Source organism: Tursiops truncatus, chromosome 1 (genome assembly GCF_011762595.2).
Source record: "Tursiops truncatus isolate mTurTru1 chromosome 1, mTurTru1.mat.Y, whole genome shotgun sequence".
Classification (NCBI taxonomy): Eukaryota; Metazoa; Chordata; class Mammalia; order Artiodactyla; family Delphinidae; genus Tursiops; species Tursiops truncatus.
In genome coordinates this window covers 75,544,338-75,561,734 of record NC_047034.1, presented here as the reverse complement: position 1 = coordinate 75,561,734, position 17,397 = coordinate 75,544,338, and the positions used below count along the sequence as shown (strand labels likewise).

The 17,397-nt window shown below is 38.4% G+C and overlaps 1 protein-coding gene across 7 annotated transcripts in view; it reads right to left on the bottom strand.

The window, feature by feature from the left end:
- ARNT (aryl hydrocarbon receptor nuclear translocator) overlaps positions 1-17,397 on the bottom strand; it is a 62,581-nt gene that overhangs the window by 10,136 nt on the left and 35,048 nt on the right. For 4 of the 7 annotated variants that reach the window (XM_019919610.3, XM_019919611.3, XM_019919613.3 and 1 more), the window contains 8 exons: positions 15,230-15,443; positions 11,303-11,516; positions 10,005-10,143; positions 6,668-6,733; positions 6,162-6,247; positions 4,537-4,613; positions 3,745-3,879; positions 1,410-1,484 (listed from right to left, as the gene is read on the bottom strand). In XM_019919610.3, coding sequence (XP_019775169.1) covers positions 1,410-1,484; positions 3,745-3,879; positions 4,537-4,613; positions 6,162-6,247; positions 6,668-6,733; positions 10,005-10,143; positions 11,303-11,516; positions 15,230-15,443 — 1,006 coding nt within the window. The remainder of the gene's footprint in view (positions 1-1,409; positions 1,485-3,744; positions 3,880-4,536; positions 4,614-6,161; positions 6,248-6,667; positions 6,734-10,004; positions 10,144-11,302; positions 11,517-15,229; positions 15,444-17,397) is intronic. The other 3 variants (XM_019919615.3, XM_004318637.4, XM_019919614.3) reach the window with 1 other exon arrangement.

Below are 17,397 nucleotides of genomic sequence, written 5' to 3'. Positions count from 1 at the left end.
ATCATTACATTTGTATACAAACTAAATACTGGATTTGAAACCTGATTATTACTGTACATATTCATGCCAATGAAGTATAAGCCCAGTAATTCAAAATACCTACACTTTAAATTGCTTTTTAAGAAAAAGTTAAGTGATAACATTTGTGTTTAAGTTGACAAGAGTGTGGCAGTAACCGCTGACATTACAATCTGACTGAGAAATAATTATAACAGAAAACGGGACATACTTCACTTAGCAATAATAAAATGGCACATTTAAAATACATAAATAAAATTTTAAAAAATCAAATGTGAAACAAAGCATGACAAGAACCAAAATGGGAAAAAAAAAAAAAGAGAAAAACAACCTTCCCTAGAAATAGCAACTAAATTTATGTACTGAAAAGCAAAAAGAAATACAAATCCATCTAGACATAAGAAACATCAAAATCTAGATATCAGCAACTAGTAAGCAGCAACTAGTCTGCACATTAAAAAGTACCTTTGCTTCTGTACTCTAGTATCATAGCAGCAACTGATGTCAGAATAAAAACCATGAGATTACAGAGTGTATATATGGCCCATTGCTTTGGAATAAACATTTTTCTAGAAATGATCAAGTGATACTCTGTGGCCCTAAGCGTGAGAATTATGAATTTCATGGATTTAAAATATACTGTACAACATCTCGCACTGCCAGAAGTCCACGTCCTTAGCTTTGAATGGTTTCAACAGAAGTCAGAATAGCTTTTCTAAGACTACACTACCAAAAAAAAAAAAAAAAAAGACTACCCGTACATGGAATGTGAGTGGATGGAACAGGTGATGCTGAGGAATTAGAGACAGAGAGACTTTTTACTGCCATTGTCTGATTTCCTCTAGAAGTTGGCCTTTGTGCTTTAAATGCTTTATCTTATATACCCATTGTATCAGTAAAAACACTATTGAGGTTTAAAGAGGAAAACTAACCAGTCTAATATAAAGTAAGAGCTACTATCTAAAGCGAAGCCTGTCCTGAAATTAAATTCGCCAGATGTTTTCAGGATCTAGGGCCTGAAATTAAGAGTTTGCTTACAATTAAGAGCCAACTTTCACTTATCTATAAAAGAACCATGAAATGAATTTTTCAACTACTATCCACTGTTCAGTGAAGTGTAGACTATTTTAAATATTTTAAAGACAGCCTCTTGGATATAAGACACTGAGTAGCCAAAGCCAAACAAAAATACCTTGAACATTATCCATAGTTTCAAAGTACTGGTCCTTTTCTGTTTCTTAAAAATACAGGTTAAGTACTAAAGTACATAAAACTGCAGGGCCTGCCACAGTACTAGGTTAATCAGCAGTCAATAAATATTTGTGGAATGAATGTAATAATAGATATTAGATTAAAATACTATTCCAATCCAAACCAGGAGAAAAAGTTACCTGTTGGAAGCTGTCTCTTAGAAGCTGCTGGTCTTCAGGATGACAGAATTCTACAATATTCTTTCCTAAGAGTTCCTAAAAGAGAAAAAGAAGAGTAAAATTGACACTTTTATGATCATCTAACTTTCCTGGGCCATTAGTAGGAGACTTGGATTTCATTTCTCTTGCTTTTATCCTAAGATTATGGATAAGAGTGGAGGGGGGAAAAAAAAGACAAACAAAAAAAGATGGAATCTGCTAAACAACTGACCTCTAGAGCATTCTTCTTTTTCAGGATATTGTACATTTATTTTAAGTGAATTTTTTACAGATTTGAGGTATAATTTAGATAAACTCACTCATTCTAAATGAATTTTATAATTCTAATTTGATGACCTATAATAAATTTATACAGTTGTACAACCATTACCACAATTCAGTTTTAGAACACGTCCACTGCACCCAAAAGTGCCCTTCTGCCCGTTTGTAGTCAATCCCTGCTCCTAATCCTTTGGCCAACCACTGATCTGCTTCTGCTTCTTCAGTTTTGCCTTTTCTATACAAATGGAATCATACAATAGGTAGTCTTCTGTGTCTGGCTGCCTTCATTTAACACAATATTTTTGAAGTTCATCTATGTTGTTCCATGTATCAATAGTATATCCCTTCTATTGCTCATAAATATTCTAACATGGATATAACACAGTGTGTATCCATTCACTAGTTAATGGACATTCCACTTTTTGGCTATTATGAATAATACAGATATGAACATCTGTGTATAAATCTTTGTGTGAACATATGTTTTCATTTCTCTTGGGTAAATACTTAGGAGTGGAATTGCTAATTTGTAGGGTAAGTGTATGTTTAACTTTTAAAGAAACTGCCAAAATGGTTTTCCGAAGTAGTTATACCATTTTACTTATCTACTAACAATGTATGAAGGTTCTGTTTCTCCATGTTCCTGCCAGTACTTTTTGATGATAGCCATTCTAATGGGCATATAGTGGTATCTCATTGTGGCTTTAATCTGTACTTTCCTAATGACAAGCAACTATTTATATGCCATTCATATTGCTTCTCTGGTGAAATGTCTATTCAAATCTTGTGCCCCTTTTTTACTGGCTGGTTGTCTTAATGAGTTCTGAGAGTTCTTTATTCTGGATACAAATCCTTTTTCACACATATGATTTACAAATATTTTCCCCCAATTTGTGGCTGGTCTTTTCACTTTCTTAATGATGCCCTTTTAAGAGGGCAAATTTTAACTTTTATGAAACCCAACTTACCAAATTTTTTCTTTTGTGAATCATGCTTTTAGGGTCATATAGAAAATCTTTGCCTAGGGAATTCCCTGGCAGTCCAGTCATTAGAACTCGGCACTTTCACTGCTGTGGCCCTGGTTCAATCCCTGGTGGGGGAATTAAGATCCTGCAAGCTGCACAACGTGGCCAAAAAAAAATCTTTGCCTAACTCAAGATCACAAAGATTTTATCCTATTTTCTTCTAGATGTTTTATAAAACTTTGGCACTTACACATTTATATCTTCGAGTTGATTTCTGTGTACGGTGTGAGGTAAGAGTCTAAGTTCTTTCTGTTTTGTTTTGCCTATGAGTATACAATTGTTCCGTCACCATCTATTGGAAAAGCTTCTTTTCCCCTTGAATTGTCTCGGCATCTTTGTTGAAAATCAGTTGACCATAAATATGAGAACAGACTCGATTCTTATCTACTGATCTATGTAACTATTCCTACACCAACACCACGCTGTGTTGGTAACAACAGCTTTACAACAGGTGTTGCATCAGGTACTGTAAATGCTCTCTGACTTTGTTCTCCTTTTTCAAGATCTCTTTTGCACCAACCTCTTTACAGAAGTCCCTCCTGGCAGCTATAATTTTGAAAGTTTATGTAATGACTTGTTTCTCAATTCAGACATAGTTACCTGGTCTGCTGAATGAGATATCTAAATAAATCATAATAACTGGTGCTAAATTTGCATACTTTATGGGTTACTATGCAACTAGATGATTATATGAATTATCTAAAGGTGGCCAAATCATTATAACTAGTTTTTGCATCATCATCTGTATTAATATCACTAACAAAAAAGAAATACATTACCTGTACCTGCTGCTCCAGCCTGGTTTCACAAGCCATATTTTTCTAGATCAGACAACCTTGGTAGGAAGCTGAAATTATATTTAGCTATCAACAGCCTAGGATCATCTCTTTTTCTGAGTTGGGGCTGACATGTTTTGGTTATCTCTGGAATTATACGATTGAATAATCTCAGCATAGCAAAGGGAGAACAGAAGCCTAAATATCAGTGGTGTAATAGCTCCAGCTCCTCACCTGTGGTTGGTAGCCAACGGTAGCCACACAGCGATGATCCACAAAAGTGAAGATTCCCTCAATATTGTGTCGAGAGATGAACTCCGTTGGCTGACAAACATTACTCATGTCTGTACAGTTGGGAGAACTAGTTACCTGAAAGAAAAGAGATAAAAATGAGATAAAATGACACCATTCTTTACAGATGTATTTCCCATCAGGTTTCCAATTTTAGGAATTTCTAAACTTTCACAACCCATCCAAAAAGGAAAAAGTGATCATCACAGATAGGGCATGAGGCCTAGCTCCACTCCTACACATGTACTCTTCACGAACTTTGTAAAGAAAGGTAATAATTCATTCAACCTAAAACCCACTTACTTTCATTTAGCTAGGTGGTATTCACTATTCAGATTGGAAAATTATACTCCCAAGTAACCAAGAAACATCTGTTTTTATAAGGAGAATCAAAATAATTCCAATTCTCTACTGTTAGTCATGTAATGAAAAATGAAAAGATCTCTCTTCTATTGTATAGGAGCAAAAGAAATTAGTTGGAAATAGAAAATTCAGCATTGCAAAGCTAAAAGTATGAAAGAGGAAAAGATCTCTCTCTCTCACTCTCTTCAGCTTCTGCTAAATCCAAGAGAAGCAATGTTAACTATGAATACCATATTCCTCAAAATGTTCGGAGTTTTTCAGAATTCTTCATTTGTATTCAGAGAGTAAAAGAAAAAATAACATGAACACATCCTGAAGGAGATTTTCTCCCACTGAAAATGGGTGATATAGATGTGAAAAATTCATACTTGCCTGTAGTCTGCCAATAGCCACCAGGCAAAACTTGCTCCCCTGGCCAGCCTCTGGGTCATCATCTGGGAGGGAGACACCTTCAGGAAGGTGAAGTTAAAAGGTTTAACAGGTATCTCAAACTCAATTGCCTTCAAAAGTCAGATATGTAAAGATTTAAAACACATGTAGGTATGAAGAGACTAGGTATGAAACAATACAGACTGCTGAAAATAAGAAATAAAGGTAAACAACCCAAAGAACTTACCATATATATCAGGTACTATTTTAAGTACTTTTATATATATTAATTCATATATTATACTCACATTAATTATAATAAACTGCAGAGTACAGTCCCACTCAAAGTATTCTAAAAGACTATGCTGGCCAAACCAAATACATATGAAGACAGCCATTTACTCTGTGACCATATCACAGGCAGAGAACGGATGTCTTGCCTAACCTGTGACTTTCAAAGTAAGCAAACAACCAAAAATGAGATTAAACCAAACACCAATAGTTATTTATGTACTTTGGAAAAGAGACAAGCTAGTGTTTCAATGTTTATGTGGAAAGGGAAGAAGGATGCACTTTCCCCCTACTCTTTGCATATTTTTCTTCTTTTTACCAAGAAAAATAGTATTTCTTTGAGAGCTACATAGAAGTATAAAAGATCATGTGTATCTCAAACGCATGGTTTATACAGTATATAAACTAAAAAGTTCAAACTTCATTATGACTTAAAATTAATTTTTCTTAATTACATTTAACTACCATTTATTGGGTGCCTACCATATGCCAGGCACTAGGCTGGGTGCTTTCCTTACATTAAATCTAATCCTCACAATAACTCTATATGGGTTATATTATCTCTAAATTATAGATGAGAAAATTGAGGGGTTTTTTTTCCCATACAAGTCAAGCAACTTACCCTAAGTTATACCACTAATAAATAACAATGCCAGAATCAAACCCAGGTTTTTCCAAATCCAAAGTTTAACCTTTACCAAAACACACCACCTTGCCTCTCTTAGTTTCTATCTCCCTAAAACCCCCACTTCCCAGGCACACCTAGCCAGCAGGGAGGTAATAAAATTGCTACGATTTGGAAACTCTGACAAGCCAGGTTAAAAGGCTGATCCTTGTACCCCAACCACTTTTCTCACATTCCCTTTTTGACTTCAAGTTCTAGTAAAATTAATCCGCTCACATCCTGATTTAAAGTCTTTGCAGAGAACATCCCCTTTACAAGTTACTACAATCAAGCCATTTACCCGCTTCTCCATCCAAGTCTTGCTCCTTCTTTAGAAAACTTTCCCAAATCAACTGCATTCAATGTCAACTGCTTCTTTGCACACAAATACTTAGATACAGGTATTCAGTATACATTACTATTTGGACATTTAAAAACTACATTCTGTGACACAGCCATCACCAAGTCATTTTCAAGTCTGAGTAATCCATCTCCCTAACTGGAATATAAGATCCATAAAGGAAGGGAAGGAGTCCACTTTTTCTTTCCTATTACAGTTTATACCAAAGTACATTTCATATACTACAGGTACATGATAAATATTAGCTAACTTTCTTGGACACTGTGAGGAACTTGCTGCACCCAGGAAGAAGTCACTATTCAACTTTCCTACCTGCTGGGGGCCAGGCCTTGATATAGCCTGTGCAGTGGACCACCACGAAATGAGGTTCCCCATCCTTCACAGAGCCAAGTCCATTCCTAGAAAAATTACAGTAACATTTAAATTACATTCCAGTAACATTTAAAAGGCAATGCTGGCTTAGTACCTTTAACTTTAGGCTCTTGGGTGTTTATAAAACAGGACGACTGTACTTGGACCTTTCCCACCCAAAAGTGACCAGCATATATTTTACCTTTGCCAAAGTAAAGCAACTGAAAGGTACTGCAGCAGGAAGAAAGTATCAATAGGTAAAGTGGTAGCGTAACTTCCTTAAACAGGATGAGCAAAAGATTTAGAAGTTCAGGAAAATACTGCCAGAAAAAAAGTAACTGGGAAGTGACGGATGAGGGTGAGGGCTGCTGAAGGAAGTACAATAGTAAAATAGTTGAAAATGTGACGATCTCTAAAGGTACTTGGCCATCCCTTTGGGTTTTTATTTTTACAGCTTAGGATCTCACCTGCATCTGTTTCTTACAAAGCTCAGTCTATTCATGGAGACTGGGTCCACAGAGCTACTGCCACACCTGTTTCAATGAACAGAGAGATTAAAAGCAATTAAGTTGCACTATCATTCATACAACTCAACAGAAAAACAAACAACTCAATGGAAAAATGGGCAGAAGACTTAAAGAGACATTTCTCCAAAGAAGAAATACAGATGGCCAATAGGCACATGAAAAGATGCTCAACACCGCTAATTATTAGAGAAATGCAAATCAAAACTACAATGAGGTACCACTTCATGCCAGTCAGAATGGCCATCATTAAAATGTCTACAAATAACAAATGCTGGAGAGGGTATGGAGAAAAGGGAACCCTCCGACACTGTTGGTGGGAATGTAAGTTGGTGCAGCCACTGTGGAAAACAGTATGGAGGTTCCTCAGAAAACTAAAAATAGAATTACCATATGATCTAGCAATCCCACTCCTGGGAATATACCCAGACAAAACTATAATTCAAAAAGGTATTATAGGGCTTCCCTGGTGGCGCAGTGGTTGAGAGTCCACCTGCCGATGCAGGGGACACGGGTTCGTGCCCCAGTCTGGGAGGATCCCACATGCCACGGAGCAGCTGGGCCCGTGAGCCATGGCCACTGAGCCTGCGCGTCCGGGGCCTGTGCTCCACAATGGAAGAGGCCACAATGGTGAGAGGCCTGCGTACCACAAAAAAAAAAAAAAAGGTATTATAGGGCTTCCCTGGTGGCACAGTGGTTGAGAGTCCGCCTGCCGATGCAGGGGACACGGGATTGTGCCCTGGTCCGGGAAGATCCCACATGCCGCGGAGCGGCTGGGCCCGTGAGCCACGGCCGCTGAGCCTGCGTGTCCGGAGCCTGTGCTCCGCAACGGGAGAGGCCACAACAGTGAGAGGCCTGCGTACTACCAAAAAAAAAAAAAAAAAAAAAAAGGGTATTATACATGCACCCCTACATTCACAGCAGCACTTTTCACGATAGCCAAGACATGGAAACAACCTAAATGTCCACTGAAAGAAGAATGGATAAAGAAGATGTGATACATATATACAATGGAATACTATGCAGCCACAAAAAAGAATGAAATGCCATTTGCAGCAACATGGATGCAACTAGAGATCATTATATTAAGTGAAGTAAAACAGAAGGAGAAAGACAAATACCATATGATATCACCTATATGTGGAACCTAAAATATGACACAAATGAACCTATCTATGAAACAGAAACAGAATCAGGGGCATAGAGAACAGACTGGAGGTTGCCAAGGGAGAGGGAGGTAGGAGAGGACTGGATTGGGAGTCTGGGATTAGCAGATGCAAACTGGTATATGTAGAATGGATAAACAACAAGGTCCTACTGCATAGCACAGGGAACTATATTCAATATCCTGTGATAAACTATAATGGAAAAGAATATGAAAATATATAACTGAGTCACTTTGCTGCACAGCAGTAATTAACACAACACTATAATTCAACTATACTTCAATAAAAAAATAAATTAAAAAAAAAGTTGCACTACACTATCAAAGAAGCTTCCATCAGTTAACAGCCAGATAACAGGTTCTGAATACAACTTGACACAGAAAATTGGTAACAATGCCCCTAACAAGGAAGGATAAAGAAGTCAGGTTTGGTATTTCTAAAACTTGTAACTGTCCCAGAATTTTAAGTCAAAATGTTCTACATGCTCTGCAAATGCAGAGATTCTCTACATCAGGGGTTAGTATACTTTTTCTGTAAATGACCAGACAGTAAATATTTTCAGCTTTGTGGGCCATACAATCTGTTGCAACTAGTCAATTCTGCTATTATAGCACAAAAGCAGCTACAGACAGTATGCGAACAAATGGGCATGGCTATGTTCTAATAAAGATTTATTTACAAACAAAGAGTTGTGGTTTGTTGACTCCAGCACTATGCTGCAACACAATCTATTTGCTACATTTCGTTATTATTTATCTTGTTCCTGCCTATGTCTTTGCATTAGCCATGTCCACATGTTGCAACACTCTCTCCCATCCTCTACTTTCTTTCTTTCACTTCTTTAATAATAAATAAAACTTACACAGAATTTTACATGTGTCATGCACTATTTTAAGCATCTTTACATATATTTATTCATCTAATCCTTATAACAACTTTATGAGGTTGATATAACTCCCTATATTAGATGAAGAAATAAAAACACAAAGCAGGGGGACCCTCCCTCGTGGTCCAGTGGTTAAGAATCTGCCTTCCAATGCAGGAGAGGCAGGTTCGATCCCTCGTCAGGGAACTAAGATCCCAGATGCTGTGGAGCAACTAAGCCTGTGAGCCACAACTACTGAGACCACCCGCTCTGGAGCCCGCGCACCACAACCAGAGAGCCCACACGTCACAACTACTGAGTCCATGTGCTCTGGAGCCTGCACACCACAAATAGAGAGAAGCCCATGCACTGCAACAAAGAGCCCATGCGCTGCAACTACGACCCGATCCAGCCAAAAATAAATAAATAAATAAATAAATATTTTTTAAAAAAGCAAACACAAAGCAGTCATTTAATCTGCTCAAGGTCTCAGAAGATAAGTGATAAATCCAGTAGTCTGGGTCCAGAAACTAAACCACTAAGCCACATAATATTCAATTTTTAAACTCCCCCAGGAAACCTTTCTTAATATCCTATTCATCATTTCTAAGAAGCATCCTCTCGTACAATGTAGTCAATTTCCATTATACAACCTGAATTTGTGACTTTAAGAAGTATTTTCTCTAGCTGTGAAGAAAAGTATCACTATCCTTTCTTCAGAATCCTAAAATGTATAGTATATAATTTATTAATGCTAAATATTAAGTGAAAGACATAATAAAGTCTTAAATTTCTACAAAAAAAGGAGGGGTGCAGAAATGATCTGAGTACATGGATGTTGCCTTGTGATATACTGGGAAAAAACATAGGTATCGGCATCCGACTAGTATGGATTAGAATAAAATCTTGTATCAAACATTATCTATGTAATCCTGGGAAGTCAATTTCTTTGAGTCTTTTTTTTTTTTTAATCAGCAAAATAGTAACCATGAATTCTACCCTACTGGGCAGTCGTGGGAAATGAGATGACAGACATAAAGCACCTATCATAATGTTTGGCATAGGAGGAGTTCAGTAAATGTTAGTTTCCTTAACGCTTTATTCTGTGTTACAACTTACGTGGGTCTCGAGAGCTAAATTTAATCTAACTGGATCTTGGATTTAGAAGTTTAACTCCTCTGACCAGAAATCAAACCCTTAGCTCTTAATTCTTCCTATGGCAAATCACAATCCTCATCCTGACACTCACCTCATACGGCAAATAAAAGATCTCCTTGAGCCCATACACATCCTCATGGAAGACTGTTGACCTTCCTTTTTCACTGTTCCAGTCTTCAGATCAAGGATACGCCCTGAAGAAGGATGTGAAGAACAGTCTGGAGTACATTCTTGTGTGTGGGGAAGAGGGAGAGAGAGATACTGGAGGCAAAGATAAGTAAGTAGCCTATTCATGCTCTCCAATCTCCTTGCTTATAAGAGAATAAGCCAAGTAGGAGATGGATTTTTTTCAAGCCTAAAACACCTCTGTTCCCATCAGTGAATCTTACTTACTCTTCAGTTCAAAGCACTGGAAATAACTTTGTGCAAGGCAAGACAGGAGTAGAAGTAGGTAAAGTTGGCAAGCAAGAGCAAGGCTATATCCTTAGGTCTGATTATTTTTATAAACACACATGCATGTGCGTATGCACGCACACACACACACATGGAGTGAATGTCACTGGTTTAATAACAAGTAATTTTATATGCTACAGAAACACCCATCTGTCTCATGCTAAAATTGTTCCTCCCTTTATTATACAGAAACCAGTGGGAACTTTTGGGAAAAAGAAGAATTAGGAAAATGAAACCCATAAAAACATAAATGAAAGCTAAATACCAACATTAATATGACCATAATGGATTTTATTTTAATTACCAGTTTTAATCTGCTTCCACATTAAAATTTTTTCTAGATCGCTTAGGAGCAGATGTGACTTGTTTCCTTCAGCCAAACTAGGGCAGAAGGACTGAATAACATTAAATGGGGGTGTGGAGGTGGGGGCAAAAACAAGACAGAAAGATAGTATAAATACAAAAAAAAACCAAGAAAACACCTTACACACTGATAATCATCCCCCTCTAAAATAAAAATCTACTATCATAGAACCTAATACCAAGTCAAAGCCAAGCACAACTGGGTAGAAAAAATACCAGGTATTTACCCAACAAATGAGACAGAAAATGGATAATTTCATTCTTCTGGAATGGCTGGAGGGGTGGGGGTGGGGGTTATTGTAGGCTTGGCCTTTACTGTGTATTTACACTAATATTAAGATCAAAGTAAACTTTTTATAAGCATTGTCACTAATGAAACATTTTCTAAAGATGAGCTACAAAATATATTACCTGCATGTGGATAAAAAGAACAATTATATTCATTGAAGGAGAAAATTCTAAAAGTTTTGCCAGATTCAATCAAAAAATTTAAGAGTTAAAACACCTCTTCTATCTCAGAAAAAAAAAGAAGGAAGAATTTGCTATTCATTTTCCATCCGTATTAACTCATACCTGTCAGGGCATTTTCCGAAGTGGAAAGCTGCTCACGAAGTTTGTCCACATCATCTGGGTGCACCTGATCATAGAGTGTGCTACCAAACCATTCAGACTGCGGCTGGTTCAAAACAGGGGTCACTGAGTCAGAGACATATACCACCCGGCCTGTCTCACATGAGACAATAAACAGAAAGCCATCTGCTGCCTCCAAGATCAAATGTTTCAGTTCCTGCCCAAGGAAGAGAAATACAAGTTAAAACTGAACTCTTCTGAAAAACCAAATATTATTCATGGAAAGAAGTAAGACACTTCAGGCCATATGTATCTCTCCATAAGTAATTGCTGGCTTCTGTCTAATCCACAGGCACAGCTTTGCAACCTAAATGTAACCACCTTCATGGACAAGAGAGGTTTTTCCAATAGGTATTTCCTCAATGTGTCTATGTCACTATCCATCTCCTCCTCTTTACCTCAGAACTCAAGACAGGGAATAAAAAGGCTTACCATTAACAATAATTGAGTTCTTGGGCTTCCCTGGTGGCACAGTGGTTAAGAATCCACCTGCCAATGCAGGGGACACGGGTTCAAGCCCTGGTCCAGGAAGTTCCCACATGCCGTGGAGCAACGAAGCCCATGCGCCACAACTACTGAGCCTGCGCTCTAGAGCCCGCTCGCCACAACTACTGAAGCCCCCATGCCTAGAGCCCATGCTCCGCCGCAAGAAAAGCCACCGCAATAAGAAGCCTGCGCACCGCAACGAAAAGTGGCCCCCACTCTCCACAACTAGAGACAGCCCGCGCACAGCAATGAAGATCCAACACAGCCAAAAATAAATTAAATAAATAAATAAATTTTTAAAAATTACTTTTTAAATAAATAAATAAATAAATGAGTTCTAGATCTCACTCTCTCTGGTCTCTTTTTAGGATCTTGCTCTACAAATATTGGTGTTCTCTCTCTTTCCCCTCAGATCTTTTTTTTTTTTAAATAAATTTATTTATTTATTTATTTTTGGCTGCGTTGGGTCTTGGTTGCTGTGCGCGGGCTTTCTCTAGTTGTGGCGAGTGGGGGCCACTCTTCGTTGCAGTGTGCGGGCTTCTCATTGCGCTGGCTTCTCTTGTTGCGGAGCACGGGCTCTTGGCACACGGGCTTCAGTCGTTGTGGGTCACGGGCTCTAGAGCGCAGGCTCAGTAGTTGTGGCACATGGGCTTAGTTGCTCCGCCGCATGTGGGATCTTCCTGGACGAGGGCTCAAACCTGTGTCCCCTGCACTGGCAGGTGGATTCTTAAACACTGTGCCACAAGGGAAGCCCCTCCCCTCAGATCTTAAACATGATCAAGTTTTCTCAATTCTATACAAAACTTCCCTCAACTTCGCCCAATTCATCTTTCAGCGCCAAGCTTAAATTAAGTGTAGTGTTACACTCACTGGCTCTACTCTCTTTTCACTTATTTCTCAAACCCACTGCAATCTTCACTCTAAACCACTACATTCATGTTTTTTCAGGTTACTAATGTATTCCTAAATGCCAACTCAAGTCCCCTTTCCTGAGTCCATATCATTTTACTCAATGTCACTGCATATCTGGTAGTGTTGTTCACTTTACCCTTTAAATTTTATTTCTCCCTAGCTTCTATGACACTGCACTCCAACTTATACTTCCTTTCCAAATGTACCTTCTCTGCTTCAGGTTCCCTTTCCTTTATTCAAGTCTCAAGTGTAGGCATTTCCAAGGTTCTATCCTAAGTTCTCTTCTCTATCCCATACTCTCTCCCTGAGAAATCATATCCACTCCTCCACTAAGAAATGATACCCAAATCCATATGCCTAGACTTGCCTAAAATCTATTAAGCATCTCCAAACAGACATTTTACCAGCAATTCAATTTCAACATCTCAAAACCTATCATTTCCCCCTTCGAAAACAATCCTCTGTGCTCTTCTAGCATTCCCTTTCTTGATTAACAGTATTCCCTTCCTCTCAGGATACAGGCCTCAAAACTCTTAACTCCTTTTTCTCACACTCCAGGGATAATTCAGTTTTATCAATTTTATTTTCAAATACAACGTCACTGTCCTAATCATCTCATGCCAAGACAAATGGTCTTCCTGCTTTCACTGTCTCCAATCCATCCTTAAAATGCTACCACATTTTTTATAGCTCCCCATTGCCTAAAAATTAAAATCTAAATTATTTAACATAACACCTAAATATTCCATCATCAGGTCCCAGCCTACTTTCCTATTACCATCTCCCAAGGCACGCTAAACTACCTGATTTTCCTTGAATAACCTGATTATTCTCACTATGCTTTTGATCAAGTTATTTCCAATACTTACAATCCTATTCCCCTATTCTTTGCTTTCCATATTTGCACTTCTACAGGACTTATTACTGCACCTCTTTCTGATACAGAACTGATTCTGTGTTTATATTATGATTGATTTACTTACATGTCTGTTTCTACCAGTGACTATCTCTTACCACTCTTTACATTTCTAATAGCACATAGAACCTGGTTAGCTTAAAAATGTGCATTACTGGAGTTTGTTGAATCAATATCTGTATGTGTTCTGTTAGAACAAATTGATTAGCTATTTCATTGTACATATATATAATATCTGTGCTATATGTACTGTCATACAGACCATCCTATTTGGAAAATTCTTATTCCTTTCTTCCAAATTATATTCTTTCTTTCCTTCTAATCCTCTGAATAAAAGCATGGCATCACAGGTCAATTTTTTCTTCCCTATACTTCCTATATTTTACAAGTTTTTCTGCAATAACCAAGTGTTATTTTTAATAAAACACAACATGGCTTCCTTACTCTTTGAAGTTTTTGCTGACTATTCTCACTCAGGCCTGGCCATTCTATTCACTTTAGCTATTCCTCTAATGTGTGTATATACACACACACACACACACACACACACACACATATTTAATCCTATATAAATTATTAATAAGTTTTTTAAGGCATTTCTTCTCCGTACCCATTTTCCTATCATTTTTCACTTATGTGTGTATCCTACCACTCACATATCCATATTCAGACTGAGTTCCTGAAAGGCTGGAAATGTTTTTGCCTTCTCTATTTCTCTCATAGTGCATCAAATGTACCAGAGTACATCTCTAAGCAACAACTTCCTATTAGACTCCTTGTATCACTAAAACTGGAAGCTGCTTCAAGAATAAAAACTAGTTTCCTTCCATCTTCTATAACCCTAAAGCCAAGGAAAAGAACTGGTTCATGGACACAGTCATTTCTTCTCCCTGTGATTCCACTGTTCTTCATGAGTACAGTTCTAAAGTACCTATAAGTTTTGCTAAATAGCTTTCACAATTCTTCTCTACTTCTCACTGCTCCAAAGCTAATAAATGATATAGTCAGGGATCAAAACTCACTCTCCCATGGTCTGAATATTTCCTTCAGAGCGGAATTCTTGTGCTTTAAAGAATCTACAGGGATTTCCCTAGTGGCACAGTGGTTAAGAATCTGCCTGCCAATGCAGGGGACACGGGTTTGAGCCCTGGTCCCAGAAGATCCCATATGCTGCGGAGCAACTAAGCCCATGTGCCACAACTACTGAGCCTGTTCTCTAGAGCCCACAAACCACAACTACTGAGCCCACAAGCCACAACTACTGAAGCTCGCGCACCTAGAGCCCGTGCTCCACAACAAGAGAAGCCACCGCAATGAGAAGGCTGCGCACCACAACTAAGAGTAGTTCCCACTCACCGTAACTAGAAAAAGCCTGCACGCAGCAACGAAGACCCAAAGCAGTCGAAAAATAAATTAAATAAATAAATAAGAAACTACAGACTTAGCTCTGCTCTGACTCCCAATATAATGTGCTATTCAGGATTATGGTCATCTACCCCAAAAGGATCAAAACCTTCAAAAGATTCTAGACTCTCTCAGCTGTGCTTCCCAGAGACCTGATCAGTGAGGAAAGACGGCTTGTAGGTGCCATCAGTGGATGTGTTGCCAGTTCCTCGCAAGGACTTCATGTGAGAAACCGCCATGCGTAAGATGGTTAGCTTGTCTGGTTTTCGAGCCAGGGCACTACAGGTGGGTACCATGTCTGACAGTTCTGTTATGTAGGCTGTCATCTTGTTCCGTCGGCGCCGTTCAATTTCACTATGGTTTTCCCTGCATGGAGAGAGAGAGAGAGGAGAAGCCCCATCCAGGTGGTCACATCTGGCCATTTGGGAGCCGGGAGAGAGATATGAATACCAAGTGAGCTGCTGAAGAAATATGGTATTCAGATTTAGTGATGCTTAAGTCTCAGAAGTTAAAGTAAAGTTTGCCAAACTTCTCATGCAGAGCAAGTATGGAATAGAAACTAATGAGGCAGACAGGGTACAAGCAGATACCAGCAATTCTAACTCCTGGAAACTTCACTTCCTATGTAAATTACCACTCCCTCAGAACAAAATGTGTTTTAAGAAATGACAGTCTTGGGAAGCAGCCACATAGCACAGGGAGATTACCTCAGTGCTTTGTGACCATCTAGAGGGGTGGGATAGGGAGGGTGGGAGGGAGGGAGACACAAGACGGAAGAGATATGGGGATATATGTATATGTACAGCTGATTCACTTTGTTATAAAGCAGAAAGTAACACACCATTGTAAAGCAATTATACTCCAATAAAGATGTTAGGAAAAAAAAAAGAAATGACAGTCTTAAAAAATGCTGAAAGCAGCTTGGCTGATTTCATGTCTACCAATTCAACTTTTTAAAGGCTGAAAACATAAAATGACCAATTTTTTCCAACACAAGTATGTTGCTCAACAGCTGATACAAGAATTGATAGTATAGATTCCCTTGGTCTATAAAATGCTGTTTGTTCTAAGCTTCTCTCTTATTCTCAATACTAGACGGCAGAATTGGAAGTTTTACTTGTCCCACTAATGCACAAAGCCCTACCTTCTCTATCTGGGTTTGGTGCCAGTATACTGAGCTCATGAGATTTGTAAGATATCATCTACTAGAGGTCCCTTATGGGTGCCCAATTTGGGACAAAGCGAACTGGAGAATAGGAGTGAAGTGGACAGGAAGATGTTTAAAGGCCTGAAAACATACAATCTGGATCTCACCAGGGTAAGTGGAACATATCTCCAATACTGACTTCCTCAAAATCAAACAGAGTATCATTGTTAAAAATAGTAATCCAGTAGTTTTCAAACTGGATTTCTGAAAAGCCTAATAGTTCCTCAGTGTCTTCTGTGGGACTGCTTCAAGGAAAGACCCAAACAACATGCTACATTTCTGTTTTTACTTGAGCAGCTTTGCTTTTGTCTTTTTTATTGACTTCTATTACCACTTAAGGATTCTATTGGAACAAAAGTTCTCTGCCAAAACAAAAAGAACACAACAAATCTAACATAAATCTCTTTTTTATGATAAGAGCAAACTAAGGTCAAGCAGTTAACTGACTCTTCTAAGGGCTGCCCTCATTCCCAATGAAGGCAATGTTCTTCCCACCATACCACACCAATCAGTTTTATGAAAGTGAAAGAGTTCGTAGGAGACATAAGTTGAAATGGCAGCAAAATGAGCTTGCGGCCCAGCTGAAAGAGGAAATGGTAGGTAAGAGGGGGGAAGTAATAAAAACTGGTACTGGTATTAGTGATCTACCTCCTACTGAGTATCCCAAATCACAGAGACCAAAAAACAGGAAAATTTGGGCACAACATTTCTTCCACAGTATTTCTACATTATCGACAACAGTCTCCAAAGAGAACTCCATAGAGTCTCCTTTACTGAAAAGGTCTCACAACATAGATTGACATTCAGTTACTTTGCCTGAGAAACATAAAATTCAATACTCAAACATAAAGCACCCATTTTCCTAGTATCTGACAGATTTCTGACACTGAAATCCATAAGGCTGATCTTTTAAACAGCCACATCTAGGCTGCTAAGCTTTTCTGGGAAACACAAAAGATTCAATCACCAAAGCAACACCAGTACTGCTGTGACAAAGTAATCTAGACTGTGAGTCTACACAGGAAAATAAGGGTGAGCCTTCTAGAGAGGTGTGGAGTAAATACTGAGGCCTAAAGACTGGGAACTAATTGCAAACACAGATATATTTACTGG